This window comes from Leucopleurus acutus, assembly GCF_964270905.1.
Source record: "Leucopleurus acutus genome assembly, chromosome: 10".
In the NCBI taxonomy this organism is placed as follows: domain Eukaryota; kingdom Metazoa; phylum Chordata; class Mammalia; order Artiodactyla; family Delphinidae; genus Leucopleurus; species Leucopleurus acutus.
Window position 1 is genome coordinate 3,651,023 of NC_139153.1, and position 25,679 is coordinate 3,676,701.

General features: G+C 54.7%; 1 protein-coding gene across 2 annotated transcripts in view; it reads right to left on the reverse strand.

Annotated features, from left to right (window-relative positions):
- WNT7A (Wnt family member 7A) overlaps nt 1-14,656 on the reverse strand; it is a gene marked incomplete at both ends in the record, with an annotated part of 68,024 nt that extends 53,368 nt beyond the window's left edge. For both annotated transcript variants that reach the window (XM_082847663.1, XM_082847664.1), the window contains 2 exons: nt 9,656-9,882; nt 14,586-14,656. In XM_082847663.1, coding sequence (XP_082703789.1) covers nt 9,656-9,882; nt 14,586-14,656 — 298 coding nt within the window. The remainder of the gene's footprint in view (nt 1-9,655; nt 9,883-14,585) is intronic.
- Between the last annotated feature and the right edge of the window lie 11,023 nt (nt 14,657-25,679).

Consider the following 25,679-nt stretch of genomic DNA (forward strand, 5'->3'; position numbering starts at 1 on the left):
TCATCCCTCCAAGCAGTCATCAGCTCACCAGACATGTGCTCCATCCACCCACCCTGCCCGAGACAGACGAAAAGACGGAGCCACTGTGCGAGGCATACGGATTCTCAGACCTGGGATCCTGGGCCCAGCCGGTCACCCGAGGGAGAGGGGCGAGCTGCTGAAGTGACCACTCGGGAGGAGAAGCGGTGAAACGGGACAGGAGCAGAAGCCCAGAAATGCATCCAAGTTCCCCGGTTGGTAGACAGAAGAGGGTGGCCCCTAGGGCCTGAATCCTAGGTCATCTGTGCCCTTCCCTGGAAAAATTCCACAGGGGAGTACCAAACAGGAGGTCGTGAGTATGTGAAAAAGAATGCAGCCGTCCCCAGGAGCACACATCAGGAAATCACCATTTCTTTGTTGATAATAATGCTAGACTCATAGCAAATTTCTATATGTGCTAAGAATTTGATCATCTTCCCACATCCTGTCTCTCCCCAGAGACAAGGGAGAGAGATTCTTCGGACAGCTCCCCTCCCAGGCAAACCCTGTGGGATGGATTTGTCTCCACTACTCTCTCCAGCCTCTTTCTGCCCTCCCTGCCCCCCAGCCTGGAGCCAGTGCCCAGATCACTCTGGATCCCCAGCTCTGGCTGGGTCACACCTGCAAGCCTGCTGCAGCTGCCCATCCCCACCACACCCTTCCTCTCCTGGGCTGTGGCGGCCCATTTTAGGTGACCCTGTAGGCAGCCTTCCACGCTCCAGTCCAGTGCCACCCGTGCCCTCTGCTCTTCTACCAGACCCCTCATTCAGCCCCGACTCTGCTGTCTGTCCCCAACAGACGGTGAGCGCCCCGAGAGCAGACCCTGTGGCCGATTCATCAGCCACTTACCACGCTGAAGATTCTAGTAAACATCTGTGGGACCAATGAATGAGTGAATGAATGGGTGGACATACTGTGGGTGGCAGGGGGGTGTCGCATGAGCACTTAAATGAATTCAACCAAATGCACCCGGGGAAAAGTAAATTTAACATACTGTACGTGTGGGAATGTAAGTCGGTGCAGCCTTTATGGAAAAAGAATATGGAGAGTCCTCAAAAAATTAAAAATAGAATTAGCATACAGCAATTCTACTTCTGGGTATTTAGCCAGAGAAAATGAAAATGCTAACTCAAAAATATATTCGCACCCTCGTGTTCACCACAGCACTATTCACAATAGCCAGGACATGGAAACAACCTGAGCCCATCGACAGATGAATGGAGAAAGAAGATGTGATACACACACACACACGCATATGTGTATATATATGTATGTACATACAATGGAATATTATTCACCCATAGAAAAGAAGGAAATCCTGTCATTTGTGACAACATGGATGGACCTTGAGGTCATTATGCTAAGTGAGATAAGCCAGACACAGAAAGACAAATACTGTACGATCTCATGTATACGTGGAATCTTAAAAAAAAAAAAAAATTGAACTAAAAAAAATAGCGTATGAATACCTTGGATAGGGTGCATCTTCACTGTATACACGTTATATACACACGTGAATGTCTTCCTACTTGTATAGAAAACTACATATTCTGAATTTTGTGGCTGATTTCAGGGACTCTGCAGAGTGACGCTGACTCGTATAGATCTCATCGTCCACGTCCATATCAGATACTGGAACATGCCTCCGCTGTGCCCTTGCGGAAGGATGTCGGACTTGGTGGTGGATGAATATACTTTGGGTGGATTCCTGGTTAGTCCAAAAGCCACAGTAGGAGCATGGCCAATCTGTGAGGGTCTCCAGAGCAGTGTTTCCTGGTGTGGGTGCCTTGGAAGAGCAGCTCCACCAGATGGCCAGTGAGTCTGAGGTCAGGGGAGTGTGGACCTCCAGGGAAGCCTCCTCAAGCTACTCTCTTGTCTGCAGGACTTTTCAGAGCCTTTAATACACTGGCTCTCTCTCAAGCAGGGAGTATAGCATGCTGAGTTCCCAAATTTACCATCCAGGGAGTCCTCCTTTTTACCCCAGAGCAGCGGGTGGGGGTGGGGAGGGATAGAAACCAGTCTGCTGAACAGACTGGGAACAGGTCCTCTTGAGGCACGCCATGGAGGGGGGATCTCCCCTAGGCCTTGACCTACTCAACATTTGATCCCATTTGAAGCCAACGCAAATGTGGGAGGAGAGCTAACAGAACGCTGGCCTAACATGGATCAAAATGCTCACATGCAGGAATGAACGATCAGTCTTGTATTTTGGGTGAGAAATGGAAAGCATTCACTCAACAAAGAGAACAGATCGCTTCCCATGTGTGTGGTGCACCCAGACCTGGGGCCACGAGACTAACAAGACCCTGGAGGGCTCAGAGCAGCTGGGCGAGTAGGGTAGAGAGGAGCTGGCCTGCCAGGGGGGCGAGCATCTCTCCATGTGTTTCCTGAGCATCTACCGTGTGCCAGGCCATGGGCCAGGTGCTGGGGGTCACAGAGAGAAGACGACTGACAGGTCCGGGCTCCATGGACTTCCCCACAGCCAGGGACCGATGGCAGACACACACAGCCTTGCAAAAGTATGCAAAGTCACTTCTGGAAGTGGTAAGTGCTATAAAGACAACAGCACAGCATGACCTACAGGGGAGGCTGTCTCGGCCAGATGGTCAAAGGAGGCCTCCTGGAGAAGGTGGCGTCTGGGTGGAGGCCTGCATAATGCTGGGGTATGCAGGTTACCCACCATCGCTCAGCAGTTTCTCCCTGTGGCCCTTCTGCTCTGACCTCTGCTCCAGAAGGAGCTGGGGCGGGGGTCTGCACCAGTACCTGGGGGTGCACCACATCCACTGAGCCCTTCCGGCTGGAGAGACTCAAGAATAACATAGCTGTGATTTATGGAGCACGTTCTGGGTGCCTCGTGGGGTGTAAGTAATCTCAGCTGCCCACACCTGCAAGATGGGTATATTATCATTGCCGTTTGGTCCTGGTCCACAGCCAGGCAATGGGGAAGCTGGGAAGAGAAGCGGCAGGTAACTGCAGGGCTGAACTATAATTCTGGGCGGCACAAATGAGCAAATAAATAGAGGATGTGCCCTGGAGCAGTAAGTGATGAGGAGAAAAACATGGAAGGTGAGGGGTAGCTGGAGAATGGATGGTCTACACTACACAGGCGGTCCTGGTGAGGGGCTGCCGTGTGAGCTGAGGGTGGAAGGATGGGAGAGCACCCAGGCAGAGAGACCAGCTGGGCCAAAGGCCCTGAGGTGGGAAGGACGTAGTCACGTGAGAGGGTGGGAAGAGGGTGGCAGAGCTGGGGTGGAGAGGGGGTCGGGATGCGGGTCACGGAGGTCAGCAAAGCGCCAGGGGACCTGCTGGCATTTTGTTCTCAGAGCGAGAGGAAGGGTTTTACACAGCGAGACACCGTGGTCACAGCGACCGTGGGGAGACTCTTCGCTGGGTGCCAGGTGGTTGGGGGGGTACATTAGGGGGCTGATGGAGTTGGGTGACGGCTCTCTGAAGATGGAGATTTGAACAAGGAGATGATGGGCGAGGTGGTGAGAAGTGGACAGACTGGCGGATACACTTTGTAGAATCAAAATGATGAGCTCAGGTTAGAAGTGGGACCAAGAGCTTCTCCCCTTTCTACTCCACATCTCCCTGTCCTGCTGCACCAGGAATAAATCCGGAGCATCCCCAGGTCCTTGAGTTCCTCTTCACAGGAGACGGGCACGTGGGCCTCCTGGAAGGGTGAAGGGACATCCCCTTGGGGCCCTAACCCACCAGGCGCTAGGGTCTTACGTCCTGTGAGTGCTGCTGCCACCTGACAAGGTGGGCTGCGTGACTCGGATGTCCGTGCTCGTGTGGCTGCCTCAAGCCCACCAACAAAACGAGGTTGTCCAACACACGGCGGCCTCAAGAATCTCACGTGTGGCAGAACCACACAAACAAGAACCCCTCCAGCAGCAGGGAACTCGCCGGCCATCTCAGTCTTGCCACAGAACACCCGCGTGACTTGGTCAGCCTCCACGTGGCTCTGAGCTGAGATGTAGGTGGACATGCCTTCTTTCAGGGATGGAGAGGACCCATGAGGTGATGGACCCAGAGGAAGGGCTGCCTCTGCTCCTGGCCCTCACCCACCGATCCTCCACGAAAAGATGAAAGACAAGGGTGTGAAGCCCCATGGGACCCACCCTCCCTGGGGTCCTGCCTGATGCAGCCCTCACTCTTCTACCTGTGACACGAGCACACACAACCGGATGGAAAAACAGGCAACGAGCACGAATAGGCAACTCACAGAAGAGTCAACCTGCACGGCCAGTAAACATAGGAAGGGATTTCAACCACACGACTTCTCAGGGAAATGTAAATCAAGAGGACAGTGACGAAGCATTTTACACCCATCCCCCAGGCAAAAATGAAGACGTCTGGGCAATCCCGTGTGTGAGCGAGGCCGAGGGTCAACACTGCAACACTGCCGGCTGGGGAAGTGGCACGTGGCACGGTCACTGCAGAAATCAGGCCCATCCTCATACCCTGTGACCAGCAATTCCATTCCTCAGCATACACCCCAGAGAAGCACACACGTGGGCCCCGGGAGACGCGCACAGGAAGGCCCGCGGTGGCACTGTGACAGCAGGTGCTCAGAGACAACCCAGACGCCCCTCAGCCAAGGCACGGGTGCACAGATGGGGTCTATTCACCACAGCTGAAATGAATCAACAACAGCTAAGAACAACACAGATGAGCTTTGTTAATACTGAGGGGAAAGAAGTAAATTCCAAAAGACTGCCTATAGCGTGATGCCTTTTCTCTGTAAAATTAAACACAACTCAAACTAAATAATGTACTTCTGGGGAATATATCAGTAGCATAAATTAGACATCAAGATTCAGGATAGAGAAAGTGTGACTTGGGAGGCGGGAGCAGGAGTTGCCTGAGGGACGTTCACAGGGGTGCAAGCTACCGGTCCTTATTCTAATTGTCATGCTGGTGGTGGATTCAAGGGGGAGTTCATTGTTTTATTTATGAAAATGAAAAACCTGGAGTGGGGTGAACACCTTTTTGGGTCCCCAAGGGCCACACTGAGCCTGGTTAGCAGTTGATAAACTTGTCGTGGGGTCACATAAGCCCTGGCATTTAAGACCCTTGAGAGCTGGCCTGTCACCTCACCTGAGGCTGCAGACCCCCGCTCGCCATCCCCTTAGGAATCACACGTCGTCTTTGTCCTGATGTTCCCTCTGCCTGGATTCCATTCACTGACCCGTGAAATTCTTCCCACCCTTCAAGACCCAGACCAAGGCCATCTCCATTGGTCCAATCTGCTCTTTCCACCTGGGAATCTCACCTCCGAGCACCCACCACACCCCATATGCTTTTCCCTAAAGTGCAGACCAGGCTGCTCTCAGGCTGCTTGTTATGGGCTGAATTGTGTCCCCCCCCCCCCCAGAATTCATATGCCCAGCCCTAACCCTCAGTACCTCAGAATGTGTCTGTATCTGGAGGTATGACCTTTAAAGAGGTGATTAAGTTAAAATGAGGCCATTCAGGTGAGCCTTCTTCCAACCTGACTGGTGTCGTTAGAAGAGGAGATTAGGACACACAGAGACATCAGGGCACGTGCACAGAGGAAAGACCAAATGAAGACACAGGAAGAAGGCGACCCTCTACACACCAAGCGTAGGGACCTCAGAAGAAGCCAACCCTGCCAGCACCTTGATCTTGGACTTCAGCCCCCAGGACTGTGTGTGGAAGTCGCCCCGCCTGCGGTCGGTCCTCATTCTGGCCACCCGAGCTGCCTGAAAGCCCCACAAACAGTCCCCCTCCCTGGGAGATGGTGCAGGTGTGGCTCCAAGGCCTGGACAACAACAGCCCTATTGTCAGTGGTCCCTGTGATGGTTTGGGATGGACACACGCCCAGAAGTCAGGCCCCAGATCCAATCAGAGTGAGCTCCAGGGCTCTTGCAGGCGCTGCCACAGAAAGGTCAGGCTCTTTCCTGCAGGACCTGAGCCTGGAGGTTGACCCCCCCAACAGACACCTTTCTGTCCCAGAGGAAGCTGATGCCAGCTCACAACCCAGGGCTCCCCAAGTCGGCACCCCAACCTTCAGTTCCCGAGGATGCACAATTCCCCTTCCCGCCTGAGGCAGCTTGAATTGGGTTTCGGTTTCCAGCATCCCCGAGGGCCTTGCCTGGTCCTGCCCTGGGGCCCTCTCCTCAGATCTAAGCAGTAAAATCCAGAACACTAAGGAGGGGAGACAGAAACATAGGCAGAGTGGGGACCGGACTGGGTGTGAGGAGGTGGAGAACGGTGAGCCTTTGGGTCTCAGCACGGGATGCAGAACCTGTGAAGGGCTGCTGCCCCCCAGCAATGTCAATCTCCTCCTTCCTGCTCCGTCACAGACCCTTAGCTTATCTCACAGCCGCTCAGAATTAAAAGGGGGAAAAAAAGACTACATTTCCCAGCTTCCCTTGCAGCTAGGTGTGTCATGTGACTAGGTCCTGGCCAATGGGAAGTAGGCAGAAGTGTGGGGTGGAGCTTCTGGGAAGTCTCTGCAAAGGCCAGTGATGTGTTCTGCGTCCAGAGTGTGGACTTGATGGCCAGAGTGCCCAAAGACTACAATCCTGATCCCTCACCCCTACAAGGCAGCCCCAGCTGGCTGGTCATTCCCAGAGAGAGGCAATCCCATGAGGGCAGAGCAGTGTTGAAGAGCCTGGAAAGCGTAAATCTGAGGCTTCTTCTTGCTGTCCTGGAGCAGGTTGCCTGTTTACACACGCGGAAGCCAAGGCTCAGAGGGGAAGTGACTCCTCAGACTCGCAGGGGTCTCATCTTGACCTCCCCTTCCTCTGCTCCCACTGCCACCACCTGAGAAACCCAGACCAGGGTAACTCCTTCCTAACCAGCCTCCAGATTGTCTGTCTCGCTCTATCCTGGCAGCTCACGGCCAAAACGGGTCTCCACTGCTACCACTTTGCCACCTCCTGCCTGGAAGACTGGACCAGACTCCTCACTCCCACACTTGCCCCTCCACTCACCAGAGGAAAATCCAAACCCCGGACTTGGCCTGACAGGTGCCACAATGTCTGCCTCCTGGCTCCTTCTCTGACCTCTGAGTCTCTGTACTCCAGCCACGCCAGCCTCTGTGCTGTTTGTCAAACCACCAAGCACATTCCTGCCTCAGGGCCTTTGCACCTGCCGTCCCCTTTGCCTTCCCCCAGACACCTCCCTCACAAATCCAGAGGCCTTCCCTGACCACAGAGGCTGAAAGGGCAGCCTCCAGCCACAGAGAGCACTCAAGAAATTTTTGGTGAACGCATGAGTGAGTGAATGAATGAATTCTGTACCCACTCTTTAATGACTCTTCCAGAATTCCCATTGGACTGAATCACATAATATTGTTATTTTTGTGGGCCTGAAACCACTGACTTGTGGCCATTTCATATAGTGCAACCTTACTTTGGCAGTCATGCCCCTGCTCAAAGTTCCCCGTTATCTCCTACCACCTAGAAATAGAAACTGCGAGCCGTGACCCCACACACCTCCAGGCTCTGGCTCCCACTCCCCTCCAGGTCCCGCAGGCCTGCTGTCCAGCATCGCAATCCCAGGGGTTTTCTTGGCGCCTCTGTTTGCTTAAATCCCCTGAAGCCATCCTACCCAAGTCCTCCTCTCAAAGAATGCTCCTTGCCCCAGGCCTCTGCTCCTGCTCAGTGTATACTGGTATTATAAACTGGTGGGGGCTTCCCTGTGGGCGCAGTGGTTAAGAATCTGCCTGCCAATGCAGGGGACACGGGTTCGAGCCCTGGTCTGGGAAGATCCCACGTGCCGTGGAGCAGCTAAGCCCGAGTGCCACAACTACTGAGCCTGCACTCTAGAGCCTGCGAGCCACAACTACTGAGCCCACAAGCCACAACTACTGAAGCCCACGTGCCTAGAGCCCATGCTCTGCAACAAGAGAAGCCACGACGAGAAGCCCACGCACTGAAACGACAAGTAGCCCCCACTCGCCGCAACTAGAAAAAGACCACGCACAGCAACAAAGACCCAACGCAGCCAAAAATAAATTAATTAATTAAAATTTAAAAAAATTTTAATAAATAAATAAATAAACTGGTGGTGCATACTGGCGGTATTCCCCCGCCTCAGCCTGCAACGGATCCCTCAATCCTACAACTCTGGGCAGCTGGGGGCTTCTGGACAGCAGGGACTCCTTCATCCCAGGACTCCCTGCACTGGAGCCCTCCTGTTGCACCCTGGCAGGCATTATCACAATGCCACCAACAAGCTAGCTACTCCAGGACTGCGAGTGACACTGGGATCAGCCCAGTCCTAGGAGACCCTGCCACTCACTTTTTGCTGACCTTGGGCAAGTCCCCCTGAGCCTCAGTTTCCCCATATGTAACATCTCATATGTCAACAAAGACACAGCTCAAAATAACGCCAGAGCCCAGGTCTGGGTCCCAGAAACAGGGGGCATGGGTGTGAGCAGGAGAAGGCAGGAAAACCATAGCAACCACAAGGGAAGGTGCACAGGATGGTGGGAGATGATACCAGGCAGAAGGAATGCGTGGAGCCGAGGCCCCCAAGCAGGACCCAAACAGTGCCGTGTGCTTGGGAAACAGCATGAGGCTGGGTGGGCAAGGGGGACAGGAAGATGGGAGCGGATGAGGACAGAGGGCAGCGGCGGACCAGTGAGAAGTTGGGATTTCATTCTGAGGCCAGGGGGAGCCTCCCAAGGAGATTAAGCAGGGAAATGACAGGATCTGATTTCCACTTACAAAGGACAACCGTGCCCGCAGGAGGGTCTGCAGGATGGCCGGAGGCTGGGAGGTGCCACCTGTGTGACCCGAGGGGGAGCGAGGGAGGGCGTGGAGCAGTGGCCAGACTTGGGGTGGATCTTTTCAACATGAACTGGATTTGCTGATGTCGGGGCTGAAGGAGACAGAGAACCCAGGGGTGCCCTGTGAGCAGTCGAGCAGGCTGGGTGAACCACTGCAGCCGAGGGACCTGAGGCTGACCCGACTTTCAGGGAAGTTCACTGCTCGATTCAGCAGTGAGGCTGCAGGCTTTCCGGCCCCCCATTCCAGACGCATACAAGCGAGAAGACATACAACATGGCCTTCCCCACATCGACCGGGGCCTCCTGGCAACCAACATTGTTCCCGTGCCCTTTCCACCAGGCTTTTACACCATTCCCATAAAACAGGGGTTGGAAATTCAAATGCCCACAGTGGCCAGGCAAGGCAATGCAGAAGGGTGGGGACTGTGGCAGTGAATGGGCTGCCCAGGTTCCACCTAAAGGGCACTGTGTTCTCAGCTGCAGCCCATTAGTAACTAAGTGGACACAGGTGTAAGCTATCCGTAGATCTGCCAATTTTTCAAAAGCCAGAAGTCCATATTTTTAGGCGAAACAGATAGTTTCTAAATTTGGGCTTCAATTTAAAAAACAGTATCAGTGCTGTATCAGCCAGTTAGCATTTAGGCCACTGGCTGCTGGTGTGCAACTCTACTGGGAACGGCTGGTGGTGGATTCCAATCGGAGAGCTGACCCTCGTCAGCAGACCTAAATTCAAGTTGTGGCACCTGCAGGATCCCTTAGCTAGGGCGTTCCGGCCTGCAGCAGAGAAGGGGGTCCCAGAGCACTCCCAAGGCAATTTGGTCTCCCCACAGTTTATAAGACCCCGCTTGGGGTGTCTGGGTGAGCACATACCCACTTTGAGCTCCTTTCCGAAGACGGTGCGCTCCCCCAGCGCCGAGCAGTTCCAGCGGCCATTGCGGAACTGAAACTGACACTCGTCCAGGCCCATTTGCGAGCCTTCTCCTATGACGATGATGGCGTCGGGCCGGCTCTGGCAGATCGCCCGCTGTCTGGGAGCCAGGCCTGGGATCTTGTTACAGATGATGCTCGCGCCCAGAGCTACCACCGAGGAGAAGCCACTGGAGCAGGGGACACAGAGAGATGGAGCGTTAGGCCAGCAAGGTGGGGGGCACACCTACAGGCCCTCCCTAGGCGTCCAGCCCTGCCCTCCCCCTGCTACTGCTCCCAGCACGGGTCTCTCAACTTTTTTGATACTGCACCCCCAACCCATGCTCACTCATTTATAATTCCCATCGGTACTTGTACCACGTGTATATTCAATATTAGTGAGGCTTAATTTCTTTCTTAGACACAAAGAAAGATGATGCGTGTCACAAACATACTGTCAAATGAACTAAGCCAGTTGCCTTTGCATCTATGGGAGAATTCAATCGAGATGAAGTTTAAAATCATGCAAAATGGAACTGCACTGTTTAGGGGTCATCTGTGTGCGGTAAAACTGCAAAGGTAACCACCAAGTTTCACGTAGCGTTTGCCTCCGAAAGGGGGATGGGTGCACAGATGTTGATTAAAGAACAAAAACTGTTCAGACATGTTATATATGGACAACATAATGTATGTATGTATATGTTTTATTTTTTAAAAATCTTTAAAAAGCAACTGTGAATAAAAGATGTAGTATTTCCTTCCTGCATGCCAATGGAATATGTGTATCCCACTCCAGGTATAACTGGCCTAGAGGACGCTTATGACTATCACAGCAAGGTTCCTGTCTTCCCAATTCATTCACAGGTACGTACTAGGCACCTATCAGGGCACCAGGCTCCCAGGCACCATGCTGGGAGGCAGGCAAGGCCCTAACTTCGAGGGGCTATGGAGGGAGACCATGCAAATGTCTCAAATGAACACAACATTCAGTGACATGCACTACAAAGAAAATAAATGAAGATGCTGTGATAACAAGTAGTGGTGGGTCTGAGAGGGAAGGGAGAGGGGCTGCTTTAGCATGAGTGGTCAAGGAGGGCCTCCCTGAGGAGGTAACAGTGCAGCAGAGACCTGAATGGTCAGGAACCAGCCATGGGAAGGTCTGGGGAAGAGTATTCTGGGCAGAGGGAACAGAAGATGCAAAGTCCTGGGAAGGGAACAAGCTTGGGATCGCCAAGGAACAGAAAGAACCCACAGAACCCAATGCAGAACCAGGGCTCGGTGGCGGGGGTGGGGGGTCTGGGGAGAGGAGACGGCTCAGGGCTGATCTATCTCGGTACATCAAGAAGCACTGAAGGGCTGGAAGCAGGTTACTGACAGGATCCCATGCCTCCAGCCCCAGCGGGGAGAGGACTGCAGGGCTCCAGAACAACAGCAGGGAGAGTGGGCAGGCCAGAGGTGGCGTGGCCTGGGTGGCCGCAGATGGAGGCGACCCAGCTCGCTGATGGATGAGGTGGAGCCGATGGGAGGGCTGGGGAAGGGTACAAGGGAAAGAGAGGCGTCAGTGTGGCTCGTGGGTATCTGGCCTGAGGGTGGGCCCATTTCCTAATATCAAGATAACCCCAAAGAGGCTCCAGTGGTAGCCCTGACAATGCAGCTAGCCCTCCCTTTACACAAAGATGGCCCACTTGTCTGGAGCTTCCTTTTGTATAATCCTTCAAAGGTCATCAAGCACCCTTTGAAAGAGAAGACCTCACTCTGGTTATAATAACGAGCTCCCATTTACATGGGCCATGGTCAGCCGCTGGGCTAAGTGCCTCGTCTTTCCAGTCCAGGCTCAGCTGTGGGAAGTTGTTCTGGAATTGGGATTTCTCAAGGCGAGGGTCCCCTGACCAGCACCACAAGAGCTGAGGTGACCCCACTCCTCTCGAAGCACATAACTGCCGCTCCTGCCACACACCAGCCCTCTTCCTGCCTCGGGCAGGTCCCTCTCCCTGGAAGCTCTCTCACTCCCTGACCTTCACACGGTTGGCTTCTTGCCATCATCCAAGTGACCTCAAGGGTCCCCTCCCTGACCATCCCACCAAAGGGAACCTGCCTCTGCACCCCATCCCTCCTAACTTTCCATCACAATCTCTGTTTTGTTTACTTAATACTCTTGATTACTCATGGTCTTCTGAAATGTTTTAATGTATGTGTTTGTTTTTAACCTGTGTGCTTGCTTTTTTATCACCTGTCTTTCTCATTAGACCATCAGCTCCTTGAGGACAGGGAGGCTGTCTGCTGGGCTTGCTAAATGGATTGTGGAGCTTCAAAAATGTCACTGCCTATTACACAGCAGGTGCCCCTAGTTATGCCTTGAATGCATCCGGGACCTTCTGCAGCATCCCTATTATATGCAAACGCAGTATGGCAGGTGCTACCACTAACTCTAGACCAGTGGGCCTTTCTAAACAGCCCTGTAGGGCAGGAATCACCATCTCCATTTCACATATCCACTTTGCGTAGCTGAGAACCGAGGCTCACCGAGGTTGAGGCCTGGAGGCTAGCAGGTGATGGATCTAAAACAGGACCCTAGCAAGAGCTCTCGGTCATGCGTCTCAGCCACTCAAAGAGAGTAACACAGAGCTAGGATATTTTAAATGTTTCAGGAAGACGCAGCACAGAAAGAGGAGGTCAAGTGGAGATGTTCTGGCCACAAGTCAGGAGGAACCTGTCGACACCTAGTTGACCGCCAGGAAATCCCTACACCGGCAGAGAGTGAAACTATATATTGGGGTAAAAAATGCACAGGCACCATAGCCTCGCAGCTAAGAGCTCAGGTCTAGGGCGCCATCTAAGCTTCCTTCACCTAGTAGCTGTGTGACCTTGGGCAAGTTACATCCCCTCTCTGTACTTCAGTTTTCCCATTGCTAAAAGGAGGATATTAACTGGACCTCACCTCATAGGGCTGCTGAAAAATTAAATGTGTCAAAACATGGGAAGTGCTCTGAACGTGTCAGGCACACAGTGAGTACTCAATAAATGAGCTGCTGTGGTAGTTACTATTATTGCATCTGATTGTCACAAAAAGGCTAGTGCTTGAGTCACTTGAACTATCCAAATAAAATAAGAATACCACAGGTGCCCCGCCATCCATCCGAGGAACCGAAAGGCCTCCCATGCCCATTTTACAGATGGATAACCCGAGGTACAGAGAGCAGCAGCAGGGCCTGGCCCCAAACCACCCTGCAACTCCTCCCGACCTAGCCCTCTCCCCACCCCAAAGGGCGGCAGCGGGGCGGAAGGCCGGCGCCCTCCCTCCGGGCAGCTGGGCCCCTGCGGGGACTATGAGGTCTCGGCGCCGCCGGCGGGAGGTCGGGCGGGCGGGGCGGCCAGGGGAGTTATTTTCTGTTGTTTTCCCTTTCTCTCTCCCCTCCCGAGTCCCTCCGCCCCGTTTCTAATTAAAAAGGAGATAAAGCCGCACGCGGCCAGCGCCAATCAGCCCCACCGGCTTCCTGGATGCGCGCGGGACGGCGGGGCGCGGGCCAAGATGAAGATTAAAGCAGGGGAAAAAAAAGAAAGCCACCCAGATGCGGGCGAATCAATAACACTTAAAACACACCGGCAGGCAGGCAGCGCGCGAGCCTCGCAGCCGCCTCTCCGCCCGCGGTCGCGTCTCGGCCCGCGGTCAGGGCTGGCAGCCGCTTGGTCCGCTCTGTGCGCACCTGCTGGCCGCCACGGCCGGTCAACTTGAGAAATCCCCACGCCAGAGCCGCGGGGTGGTGAAACGGGGGAGTGGTAGTGACAAAACACAAAGAATCCACCACACACACACCATCGCCGCAGCCGCTGCAGTCCGACCTCTCCCCGAGCGGAGCTGGGGGAGCAGGTTGCGTGAAACCTGCCAAGGTGGCCCTTGAGCGTCAGAACCTCTACCCATCCCTAAAGCCCCCGCCCCCACCTCCTGTGCTTCACGCGCATTATCGCCGAAGTACAAAGGGTGACTGGCCGCGCAAATGCAGCTCCAAGACGCGTCCCGAGCCGCCCCCTCCCACCTTCCAGCCAGCGCGCCGCCCCGGCCCCACCTCCTAGAAAGGCTGGCGTGAGGCAGGGAGGGCTGCTCCGCGAGCGAGCCGGCCGCCTTGGGTGCCCAGTTTTAGGGGGCGGGGTGTCCCGCCTCTCTCTGGCGCTGGCTCTGCGAGCTTGTCTCCCTGGGTGTCTCGGGCCATCTCTAGTTCTACCTTTGTGTGCGTCTGTTAGGGTGGTTGGCGCTGTCCCCTTCGCCTGGGATGGGGCTCCGGGAGTCTGAGGGTCCTTGGAAGCCGGGTGGTGCCAAGGCTCTGAGGAGAGGTTTGTGTTTTTGCCAGCGAACGTCCCTCCCTCCGGGTACCTGTTCCCTATTCACGGACCGGCCCCGCCTGCCGCCCGGGGACTGCCCTGTACTAGGAGCGGCTGTGCCCTCGCCTCTGTGTACAGAGCTCCTTTCGGGCTCTGGGGGCTGAGCTGCCTGCGAGCGGCTGTGGTCCTGGCTGCGTGTTCCCGCTGGACCTGCTGTTCCCATGCCCTGGTCTGAAAGGTCCTTGGGAGACGCTGACCTTTGCAGCGGCTAACCCTCTTCAGAGTCCCCCAAGCTGGAGCGTCCCTACTGGCTGTCCTTGGTTTGGGGGTCTTCCAGCCTCAGGCGTTCTCAGGACGGCTGGTCCCCCTGCCCGTGTCTCTGGAGCTGTGCGCGCCCCTGGGGCTCCCGCCCGAGGGGGGCCTTTGTGCGCCCACCGCTCCCGCACCGCGCCCACCCTGCGTCTCTGAGGAGCCAAGGAAGTTGGCGGCCGGCGGCGGCTCGCGGGCGGCGCAACCCCTCCCCAAGCCACGCCAACTTTGCCGGGACGCGCGTGCAGGAGGTGCGAGCGGCCCTTACCCGATCCGGAGGTAGACCATGCCCAGGCTGAGAAAGAGGTGGCCCAGGCAGCGCCGCGCTTTCCGGTTCATAGTCCCCGCTGGCCGCCGGGGCCGCGGGCCGGGCTGTGCTGATCCCGCGGGCCGGCCCTGGCGGGGCAATCAACATAGCCCGCCCGGGAGGCGCGGGCCGAGGCTTCCCGGGGCCGTCTGTCGTGCGCCCGTCCGCGCGCTCGGCGCCTGAGCCTCGCCGGGAGCGCGGGAGCCACGGAGCGGGAGGAGCGAGGGAGGAGCGAGCGCGGCACGGGGCGACGCCGGGCTGCGCGCGAGCGGCCGGTGCAAGTGTGCGAGGCGCGGAGAGTGCGGGGGCGCTGCAGCCGCCCGCCCCCGCCCCCGCCCCTCCCTCCTTTCTCCCGTCCCTCCCCCGCCCCTCCCCCACCCGCCTCCCCAGAGCGCCCGCCCCGCGCCCCCGCGCCCGCGGGACAGGGCCGCCTGCTCCAAGCGCGCTCGCGCTTGCCCCACGCGCTCCCGTGGCGCCCCCTCCCGGCTCCGGGGCGCCGAGCTGGGTCCGGGGCAGTGGGAGTCCGGAGGGGCTCCACCCGACGCTAACTCGTAAATTGCGGGGCGAGCGGACGCGCAGGGACTGCCCTCGGGTTGGCGGGAATCGGGGCTCAGCCGAGAACCCTCTCGCCCTGGCCTGCCTCCCCGTCCCCGCGGCCCGGCCGAGCGCTCGGAGCTATGGGGTGTTAGGGCGCACCCAGGTTCCTCCCTCCCCTTGGCTTCCAGTCCAGCTTCAGGGGAGGGCGCCCCCTTACGCAGGGCTACTGGCGGAGCAGGGAAGACTGGCTCAGAGTATTCCTCCCCGCCCCCGTCTATTCGAGGCGGGGAGGCAGGTGGGTGCCCAGGTGAGACAGCCTCCTCTGGAGTCCCGCTCCTAGAGGAAAGTCGGAGTCGGGCTGAGGCCTGGATGCCCCGCACGCAACCCAGACGTGGGGCGCCCGAGTAGCCGTAAGGCTCCGGTCGCAGCCGGCTGCTCAGCGCGCTCTCGCGGCGACACCTGGCGGGCGCGACGGGCGGTGCAGCTCCGCCTCGCTCCCGGGGACAGCGTCCAGGCTGACCAGAGGTCTTGATCCTTTCCTGTGACAGACACCCCAGTCCAGTGAGCTAGGGGGCGGTTGGACTCAAGTTTCAGCTGAAGAAATCGAGGCTCAGGGGCGCAAAGGTGTTTTCCCACAGTCACCAGCTGGTGAATGGCAGCGCCAGATTGGAAACAAGGCGTGCCTGACTCTAGTTAACAGCCCCCTCCCCAGGGCTCTTCTGAATTGCTTTTCTAAATTACACACACGTGGGGACTTCCCTGGCGGTCCAGTGGTTAAGACTCCGCGCTTCCACTGCTGGAGGCTCGGGTTCGACCCCTGGTTGGGGGAACTAAAATCCCACAGTCTGGGGAACTAAGATCCTACAACCGCGTGGCACAGCCGGAAAAAAAAAAAATCATACACGTTCCCTGAAAACCACTATTCTTGCCTTCACTCCCATTCCACAGATCTCTGTGCCAGGCACCAGGGTGGGCACCGTGGATACTGTGAGGAACAAGGACAACGTCCTGCTCTCGGAGCTGGTGGAAGAGGCAGACCAGAAGTAAACAAAAATGTATCATTTGAGACATCACAGGGGCAACTGCAGACAATAAAGCAGAGTGATGGGAGAGGCACTACTGGGGCTGGAGGGTTGATTTTAGATGTGAGGAGGTGGCCTAAAGGACACGGGAGCCAAGGGCCCAGCAGCGCACGAAGGAGGAGGCAGTGCAAAGGCTCAGAGGTGGGCGGGGCCCCAGGAGGGCCAGGGGCTGCTCCAGAAAGAGAAGGAAGGGCAGCGGGCCCCAGGGAGGAGATGGGGGCATGCGGATCCCACAGAGTTGTGTGGGCACGTGCGGAGCTCAGCTTTCAGCACAGAGTTTGGCGGGAAGACGTTGGAGAGATCAAAGAAAGGGGGACTCATGTGTCTTGTGTGTTCAAAGGCTGCCCTGTGGAGAGTCCACGGGGGCATGGAGAGGGCTGGGCAAAGTGGGACAGAGCAGAGAGGAGGCCACCCTGTGGTGCAGGTACCAGACATGGGTGGCTTCACTTTGTGTGGCCTCTCAGTGAGAGGCGGGTCCTCCGTGTCTCCCTGCTTGAGTCTGGGCGGGCCGGTGAGGGCTTGGTAAGGTGACCTGTAAGGTGACAGAGTGACACCACAACGCGCCTTCTGTCTTGTTGCCTGGAACACTGCTCTGCAGCCCTGAGCCACCAGGGGAAGAATCTGCAGGCTGCCATGTTGTGAGGAAGCCCAGGCACATGCAGAGGCCCTGGGGGGCGTTCCAGTCCACCATCCCCGTTGAGGTTCGCCTTGAAATTACCCCAGCCCAGGCGCCAGACGTGTGGGTGAAGGAGCCTCTAGAAGAGCCCAGCCACCAGCCATCGTGTCTTCCCATCTTCTCGGCCGAGGCACTGTGGACAGTGGCTTCTGTGGTCATCCCAGTGTGCCCTGACCAAGCTCCGAGCCCCATAACCTGCGAGTATAATGCAATGGTTATTTTATGCCACTGTGTCTTGGGGTCCCTTGTTGCATAGCAACTGTAACTGGAACAACTAGGGTGGACATGGGGTGCAGACAGGAGGGAGGAGGCTGGCACATGAGCAGCTCTGATGGGACTTGGAAGGAGTCAGTGGGGAGGGGCAGAGGGAGAGAGAGAGAAGCGAGGAAGCCGCAATGTCCCCCACGCTGGCTGGGGTGCCTGCGTGGAGAGAGGTGGCAGTGAGTGACTGGGGCGGGAACGGAGCCACCCAGGATTTGGAGCAAAGTCACAGGTCTTTCCTGGCCATCTTCTTCCTCCTGTTTTTCTCCCAGCCCTGAGCAGTCTGCCTCCAGAACATCACTGACATGTTCTCTTTCTTTTCTACATGCGCTGTCATTCTTAGACCAAAGATGTGCTCATGTCACAAATGTTAGGGGTTGTTCAGAACCAGGACGTTGGAGCAGGTGCTGGAGACATAACAGTGGATCAAATAAATTCAGAGTCCGCCCTCCAGAAGCAACTAGTTTGAAGACCAATTTAATGATCAGTCACATAGGTAGCACGTGCTACGTGCCAGCTGCTGTCATGAAGAGTGTCAGTGTATTAACTCATTTAGTCCTCTAACAATACCATGAGATAGGTGTTAGTCTTCTAGCTAATACAATGATTGTCAGAATTATCATCATTTTACAGTATGGGAAAAATGAATCGTGGAGGGATTGAATATACTCCCAAACTCCCATAGCCAGTCCATGGCACACCTGGGATTTGAACCTAGAGAGTTTTCAGCTTTAGCGTCTGCTCTTAGCCCCTCAATTACGCCACCCACCTCCTGGAGAAGAGAGACTTAGGCCATTGCAATAGAAACGGTATCGGGCCTCAAGATGGGGGACACACAGAGAACTGTGGGAACACAGAGAAGGGGGCTCCAAATCCAGCATGGGGCATCAGGGAAGGCTTCCTGGAGGAGGTATACCTAAACTGGGATCCGGAAGAAATGTGTTGGTGTGAACCAGGTAGAGTTTTTGGAGCCAGGGGAAGCAGGCCTGGAGAATGGAGGAACGGAGTGGGGGCGGGTTGCAGAGATGAGGCCCAAGAGAGGGTCTGGGGATACATTCAGAGCGTATTCATAAGTTTGGGCCTTCTCAGAAAGGGTTGCAGGCGGGTGATGGCATCTGATTTGTGTTTCAGAAGGCTCATGGTAACTGTTATGGGACCAGTAGAAGGGGGCAGAAGAGAGGCAGAAGGTCTTAGTTATCCAGGGAGAAAAGGCCCAGCCAGGACAAGAGTCAAGGAGAGAAGTGGGTGGACCGGAGGTGGTGTGAAGGCAGGGTAGACAGGGTGAGGAAGCCCCAGGACAGGACCAGTGTGGCTGATGAGGACAACCCAGGAGAAGCTGGTCTGAGGCCCATGAACTTGGTTTTGGAGGTGCCGAGTTGGGTGTGTCTGTGGGTCACAGAAGGGACAGGGGGACGTGTGTGCCGGGCACGCAGGACGGAGGGTGCCCGGGGTCTCCACAGCTAGAAGTGGGCAGTCGTCAAGCCGAGGCGGGGATGGGGTGCTGTGCGGGAGCCACAGGGGCTGAGCGTGGTGTAAAGAGCCAGCTGGGAGCCGGAGCTTCAGGAACCGGTTGGGAGCCCCTGAGAAAAGCAGGGGAGGAGCAAGGAGTTTGCAGGGTCAGACCCTGCAGGGGAGGCAAGGACTGAGAAGGGGCCTCACTCAGCTCCCTGGCGTTCAAAGATCCCCTCCTCAGCGGCTTTCCCTTTCAGCCACCCCTAGCGGGCCTGGGGCGGGGCTTGGGGCTGGGGGCTTTGGTGCCCCCTGCTGGACGCACAGAGTGGCTGCTTGGATCCCAGGACTGGCATTAGCAGGTTTTAACACACTGGGTCGGCTGCTTGCCAGACACTGCTCTAAGTGTGGGCTGTAAGCTGGGTCCACGTTTATCTCTGTGACCTTGGGAGAGCTCCTTACATGTCTCCTTGCCTCATCTGTAAACTGTGGGTGGTAACAGATTCTACCTCCCGAGGGTGGTTGTGAGGTTTGAGATGCTAAGGTAAAGTGCTTAGAAGGCTGCCTGGAGCACGGTGAGGGCCGTGGATGCATTTGGGACATTCAGTTAATGGGAAGGCCACAGCCACCTCTTGGTGACACCACCGATCAGGAAAGGACATCATGTTTAAGGCAGTCTCTGCCTTCATTTGGGCTTATAGGAAAAGGTCAGCAACCCAAATCAGAGGGGAGGCTTGCATGGCTGCAGTATTTGGAGCAGCTGGGAGCAGGGAGAATTGCATGGAGATTCCTGAGAGCCAGGCCCCCAGCGACCTGCTGCCTGGGGCAGCCTGTCGTGAAAGTGCGGGCCTTTCCAGCGTGAAGGAGCACAGGGCTGTGGGGTGTGGGGCAGAGCTCTCGTGTGGGAGCCAAGAGAGTGACATTCTCCTTTGTCACTATTCTGCATGGCTTCAAGGGAGTCGCTACATGTCACCTCCTCAGAGCCACCTGCCCAGGCCACTCAACCTCAAGTGGCCTCCTCACCAGCCTCCTTCTATCCCTTTGCCCGTCCGGCTCCTTCACAGTGCTCGCTGCTGCAGGGCCCCTGCCTTCCGTTCTGGGCCTCTTTTGTTTCTTCCTCATCCATGTCACCTGTACGTGAGCAGGGAGGGCAGTGACAGTCCCATGTGGGTTTTCCAAGCAAGCGAGCCTCCATTAGTTTGTGGCTGCCCGGCACCTGGCCCCCTTGGGACTGACATAGCAGTTTCCGCTGGGGGAGCCCCCGCTGTGGGTCAGACCGGTGGGTGTGGTGCAGCCCCTCCCATGGAAGCTCTTCCTCCCTCTTCTCCTGTCTCAGGGCTGTGGATTCCCCCCCAGGTCCTCTCTCCGAGGACGGGAGCACATGGGACGAGAAGGGGGCCTGCAGGCCACACTCCCACGGCTGGGAGCGGCAGCAACAGAGATGGGCCATCTGGTACAAAAAGGAGCCGCCCCTCCCTCAGAGTTAGGCCAGCACGGTTTACTGAGCCCCTGCTATGTGCCAGGCCCTCCCAGTGGACCCTTTCTGTGTCTTTGCACCCTGGAAGCACTCTTCTCCCAGATAGTTTTATCAGTGGTCACTCCATCCAGCTAGTCCCCAAGCATCCATCCTGCCCCTCACGGCACTTTCCAGACACCTCTTATCCTGGCTTTACTTCTCTTCCTAGCATTCGTTGTCACCACCCCCAACTTTACATGGTATGTTTATCTGTTGACTTATTTGTGTCTGTTTTCCCCTGCACTACTGGCCCTGTGAGGTAGGCGTATTTGTCACTTCACTGCTGCATTTCCCAGAACGATGGCTGGCACGTGGTCAGACCCCAGTGGATGATCACTGGAAAATTAGTAATTGAGAGGGTCTCATTTACTCCTTATAACACCCTCATTTTCCAGAAGAGAAAACTGAGCTGCTGAGTGGCTAAGTCCCTTGCCCAGCACCTAGCTGGGTGCCCAGCACACAGTCAGTGCTTAATAGTTAACTGTCAATTCCCTTTCTGTCTCCCCTTCCCCATCTCCCCACCCCTACCAGGAATGGGGGCCTCCACGCTGTCTTCATCCACATCCCAGCCCTCCCACTCTCCGGTGAGTGATTCAGTGCTGAACACAGGGGGCCAGGACGGTAGGGCAGAAGCATCCTGACCAGGAGGAGTTGGAACGTGGGCATCAGGCCTGGAAAAGCAGCGCCTCACTCCTGCTGCCAAAGTCCTGTTGACTGCCCACCTAGGCAGAAAACCCAAAAGGCCTGTTTGCAGATTTGGGACAGAGATCGTGGAGCACAAAGGATGCAAGAGACTGTCCATTCCATACTTGAGGAGACTGAATACTGACCCCGCTACAGGAGGCTCCGAAGACACACGGCCAGCTTGAGGCAGGGTCAGATGTGAAACGCTGCTGAGGGCGTTGGGGCAGCAGGTCCAGCCTTGAGTCCTGGCTCAGCCACTTGCTGTGTGACCTTAGCAAAGTGATTAACCTCCCTCAGCCTCGGCTTCCTCCTCCGTAAACTGGGATGATTATAATAAGGCTACCTCATGAATTACATGCAGTCGTATGTGTGAAGCATTTAGCAGAGTGTCTGTTATATACCATGCATGAGACATATGATAGCTACTTGATGATGATAATGGTGATAACAATGTGGGTGAAGAAGGTGATGATGATTTTGGTGGTAACATGTATATTGGAATCCAGCCCTTAAGGACCTTCAGGAATCTTAAAGGTCATCTAAGTCAGTATTTCTCAAACTTCCGTGGCATCAGGATAAATTAGTTACAAAAATAAAAAGATGCCCAGGTCCCCCTCCTGGACTTCCTGAAGGAGGTTGTCACCTCTCTGGTTCTAACCAGCTCCCCAGGTGCCGGCCACGTCTGGGGAGCTAGGCCTTCGGGGAACCCTGCTGCGCCCAGTCCTAACGCAGCGCCCATCCTCCCTCAGTGCCATCCCTGCTGAGTGGTGGCCACTGTGCTCAGACCTCTCTCAGGGAGCGCAGCTTACTTTACTTCAGCTGAGCCCCTGGCATTCGAGGACAGCAGTGGCAGGTTCACAGTTCTTCGTCAAACCAACGGGAAAGCAGCTGATGGGGGTCAGAGGGATCAGAGAAGGGAAGAGTGGGTCTCCACCTTCTCTGGGCCTTGATTTCTCCAGCTCAGACATGGGGCCAGGCGTGGCTGCCCTAAGTCTGCATCTCCCCAAAAGGGACTTCTGCAGACCCTTAGTTTTCCAGAGACAGGCTCAAGGCTCCAGGAGTGAGAATTTTTAAATTGTCGTTTCAATTCAATGGGAATCTAACATCCACGTACCTTGGACTATCGGGATGACAGCTTTCTGACTGAGGGCCACCCTCCGCTGAGTTCCCTGCTTGAGTTTGTCTCTGTGTTGATTGTAGTTGTCTATATTTAATCTGGAACTTGCTGATTTTAGAAGAGCCTGTACTTAGTTTTATGATAGTGTATATTAAACAATGGAATACAGGTAGACTTCTGAGTTACTGTGGGTTCGGTTCCAGACCACTGAAAATCCAGACAGTAACGCAAATATCACAAGAAAGCGAGTCACAAGAATTTTTTTGTTTCCCAGCGCATATAAAAGCTACGTTTACACTATACTATAGTCTGTTAAGTGTGCAATAGCATTATGTCTAAAAAAAGTACACACCTTAATTTAAAAATACTTTACTGCTGAAAAATGCTAACCATTAACCGACACTTCAGTGAGTCATGATCTTTTTGCAACCATAACACCGATGATCACGCACTGCAGATTACCTTAACAAATATAATAATAAAGTTGAAATATTTCGAGAATTACCAAAATGTAGCACAGAGACACAAAGTGAGCAAATGTTGTTGGAAAATTGGCACTGACAGATTTGCTCAACGCATGGTTGCCACAGACCTTCAATTTGTAAAATCAAAACAAAAACAATATCTGCAAAGCATAATAAAACGAGGTATGCCTGTAATAAAAATTGGTCAAACCACCATTTGGTGCAGGGGAGGAGCACACAGACAGCTTTCTCAAATTCGAGAAACACTGTCCCTGTTGGTTTCCAAGGACCGTCATGGTTTATGAGCTCGTAGGTGGGCCACCACATGGGATTTTCCACTGAACTTTGGGCTTAGAGTCATTACGAGCCATTTTACACTAACTATAGTGTGGGTGGGGGGATGGGGAGCTTGGAGTTCAGTGGCATCAAAATCCCCTTTGCCCCCTCTGGACTCCACCCTTCCCATTTGGACATCAAGGGGTTTGGACAAGTCTAGTGCCTCTTCTAGAAGCAAGCATAAGACTCGAGGCCTGATTTGCCATGAGGAGTCGAGAGCCTGTGGTTTTATTTGTGAGACTTCACATCCAGGCCGGGAGCTGCGGGAACAGGAGGGCAGGAGCTCCCTGCTTTGGGAGGAGCTGGCGGCAACAGATAGGCAGACTCCCACTTCAGATCCCACCTCTGCCCGTGTGACCTTGAACGAGTGACTTATCCCCAAGTCTCTGTTTTTTTTTTTTCCTCATCTCGAACGTGGAGGTGTTCATCCTCATGGCGTAAGGTCACCAAAAAGCCTCTTCTGGAAAGCACCTGGAACTATTCTTAGACACAGCTGAGTGCTCAAGCCACACGTGGCCTCACTGATCACTGACGTGGGCTCTGGTCACCTTGGGAGGAGGGTGCTTATCACAATTCCACCCCCAAGGTCTTCCTCAGGATAATCTGTCCCTGGTGATTCATCTCGTGGGCTGGGCCCTTCCTCTCAGGCCTGAAATATCTCCCTCCCTCCACCGTTCCTGGGTCAGGCCTGTGACCCCCACCACGTGACTTCCTCCGGGGACTGGCCCTGGGCCCCTGCCCGCCTGCCAGCCCTCCAGTCCCTCGCTAGGGACCCATTCTGGGCCTGACATATCAGGCAGGGCTCAGCTGGGGAGGAGGAAACCCACAGCTTGTTGTGCTGGGGAAAAAGTGCATCCCCACGTCCTGCCCCGACCTGGGCCCAGCCACACCTCTGCCTTCAGCGGGCTGGGCTTCCGCTGCACATCCTGGCCTGGCCCGGCCCTTTATCACCCGGCTGCCACGTGGTGCCCTGCCCCTCGGGCACATACATTCCCAGGGAGGTTTCTGGGCTGGCTGGAGCAGAGGGGTTGGCCAGTGTACCCCCCAACTTTATGGAAGCGATCTTCTTCTGGAGCCAAGGACAGCTCTTTGCAGAAGGTAAAGAGATGTGGACACACATCCCAGTTCCACCGTGAACTTGCTTTGTGACTTTGGGCAAGTGAGCCTACCTCTCTGGATCTTAGTTTCCCCAATTTTAAACAGAGAGAAAAATACCATCTCCAGTTGCTGTGAGGGCTAAATAAGGTAATACAAGTACACAGATGCCCAGGCTCTACCCCTCCAACCAATTAAGTCAGCATTTCTGAGGAGCAGGTCCCAGGCACTGGGCACAGCAAGGAGTGGAAAAATTGTAAAGAGTCGAAGTTTTAAAGTAAACTAACATGGGTTTGAATTCTGACTCTCTTATATAAGCCTTGAATAGATCGTTAGCTTCTCAGAGACTCCGTTTACTTGTCCATAAGATGGGGAAATAGTGCTTACTTCCCAGTGCTGTTGGGAGAATTAAAGGGAGGAATCACTATCAGGTGCTCGGCACATAGCCCCCAAGTGACCCGTGTGAGGACAGACCCTTGTCTAGTCACCATTATATACCCAACAGCTGGCTCTGTGCCTGACCCACGGCTGGCACTTCAAACAAACATCTGTGAGTGAATAAATGCAGCTGTTGTCGTCACTGTATATTAAAAAGTGATGATGAAATATCAGTTACCATGAAGACAAAGCTTCTGTCTTTTGACCTAAAAACCTACATTTCCCAGCATCCTCTGCAGGCCTCTGCTCTGGCCAATGAGACTCAGGTGCAAGTCTCGGGGCTCCTAGTCCCTGGGGTTCCCCCTTCCTCCCCGACCTCTGGCCACCATCTTGAGAAGGAGGCCAGAATGGGAAACAAGGAGGATCTGGGGACATGGCCGAGCTGCCACAGCAGCCCAGACTGCCCACCTCTGGGCTTTATTTTTTTTCCCCCCAAGTGAAAGAAACTTGTCATTGTTTAGACCCCTGGTTGGGAATTTTTGTTTCTAGTAGAAGGAAAACAGATGCTTTGAACTTCCTTATTGTCCTACTTTCTGTCCACAGTCCTCAGCCTCCAGATAAATATAGGACAAGAAGATCAGCAGCCGGTGTCACTAATTCCCTCCTCAGACCCCTGGGGCTGGGTTAGGAAACCTGCCCTGCCTCAAATCTGACCTCTTGGGCAGAGTTAGCCCTGTGTCCTGTCCAGACTCCTCTGGCCTCCCAGAAGGTTCAGGAAGAGAGAGTGACTGTCTCATTCCCCAGAGACCAACCTCATACCAAAATCTCCCATCTCCTAAGCAGTCTCTGGAGTCAGGAAAATCTAGCTCAGACTCTTGAATCCTGCACTGGATTCACGCCTGCACTGATCTGCCATGGGCAAAGTGTCTTTGAACAAATCGCGATGTTCACATTTGTCAACTGAGGCTATGGCCACCAAGAGATAAATCTAAACACGGAACTCAGAGAGGGAAAAGCCAAGGTAACAGGGATAGAGGTGAGTAATGCTTCCAAATAAACCCAGAACTAGGACTAAACATCCCAGGGAAGGGAGGTGGCAGAGTAAATGTAGATATTGAAGACCTTGGCATTATGAAAACAATAGCCCAACGGCAGAATGTTGGGCGTGGGCACGGAAGAGAGTGTGAGGGACTTACTTTTCTCATCCTCCACAGTAGGGAAAAATCGAGCCAAGAGTAAAACATGTAATTTAAGAAAATAAATGACCCCCAACCTCTTAATGTTCTTCATAATCTTGGGGGAGTCTTGTAGGAAATAACATGTCATGGTAACCATAAGTAAAATTAGCAACTGCTTTTAGTTCATTTAAATTTTTTTATTTTGTTAAATTCAAGTATAAATAAGCTCCATGTATTTTAAAATTTAGCAAATAGAGTGTGATCCCACTTTATAGAATTCTT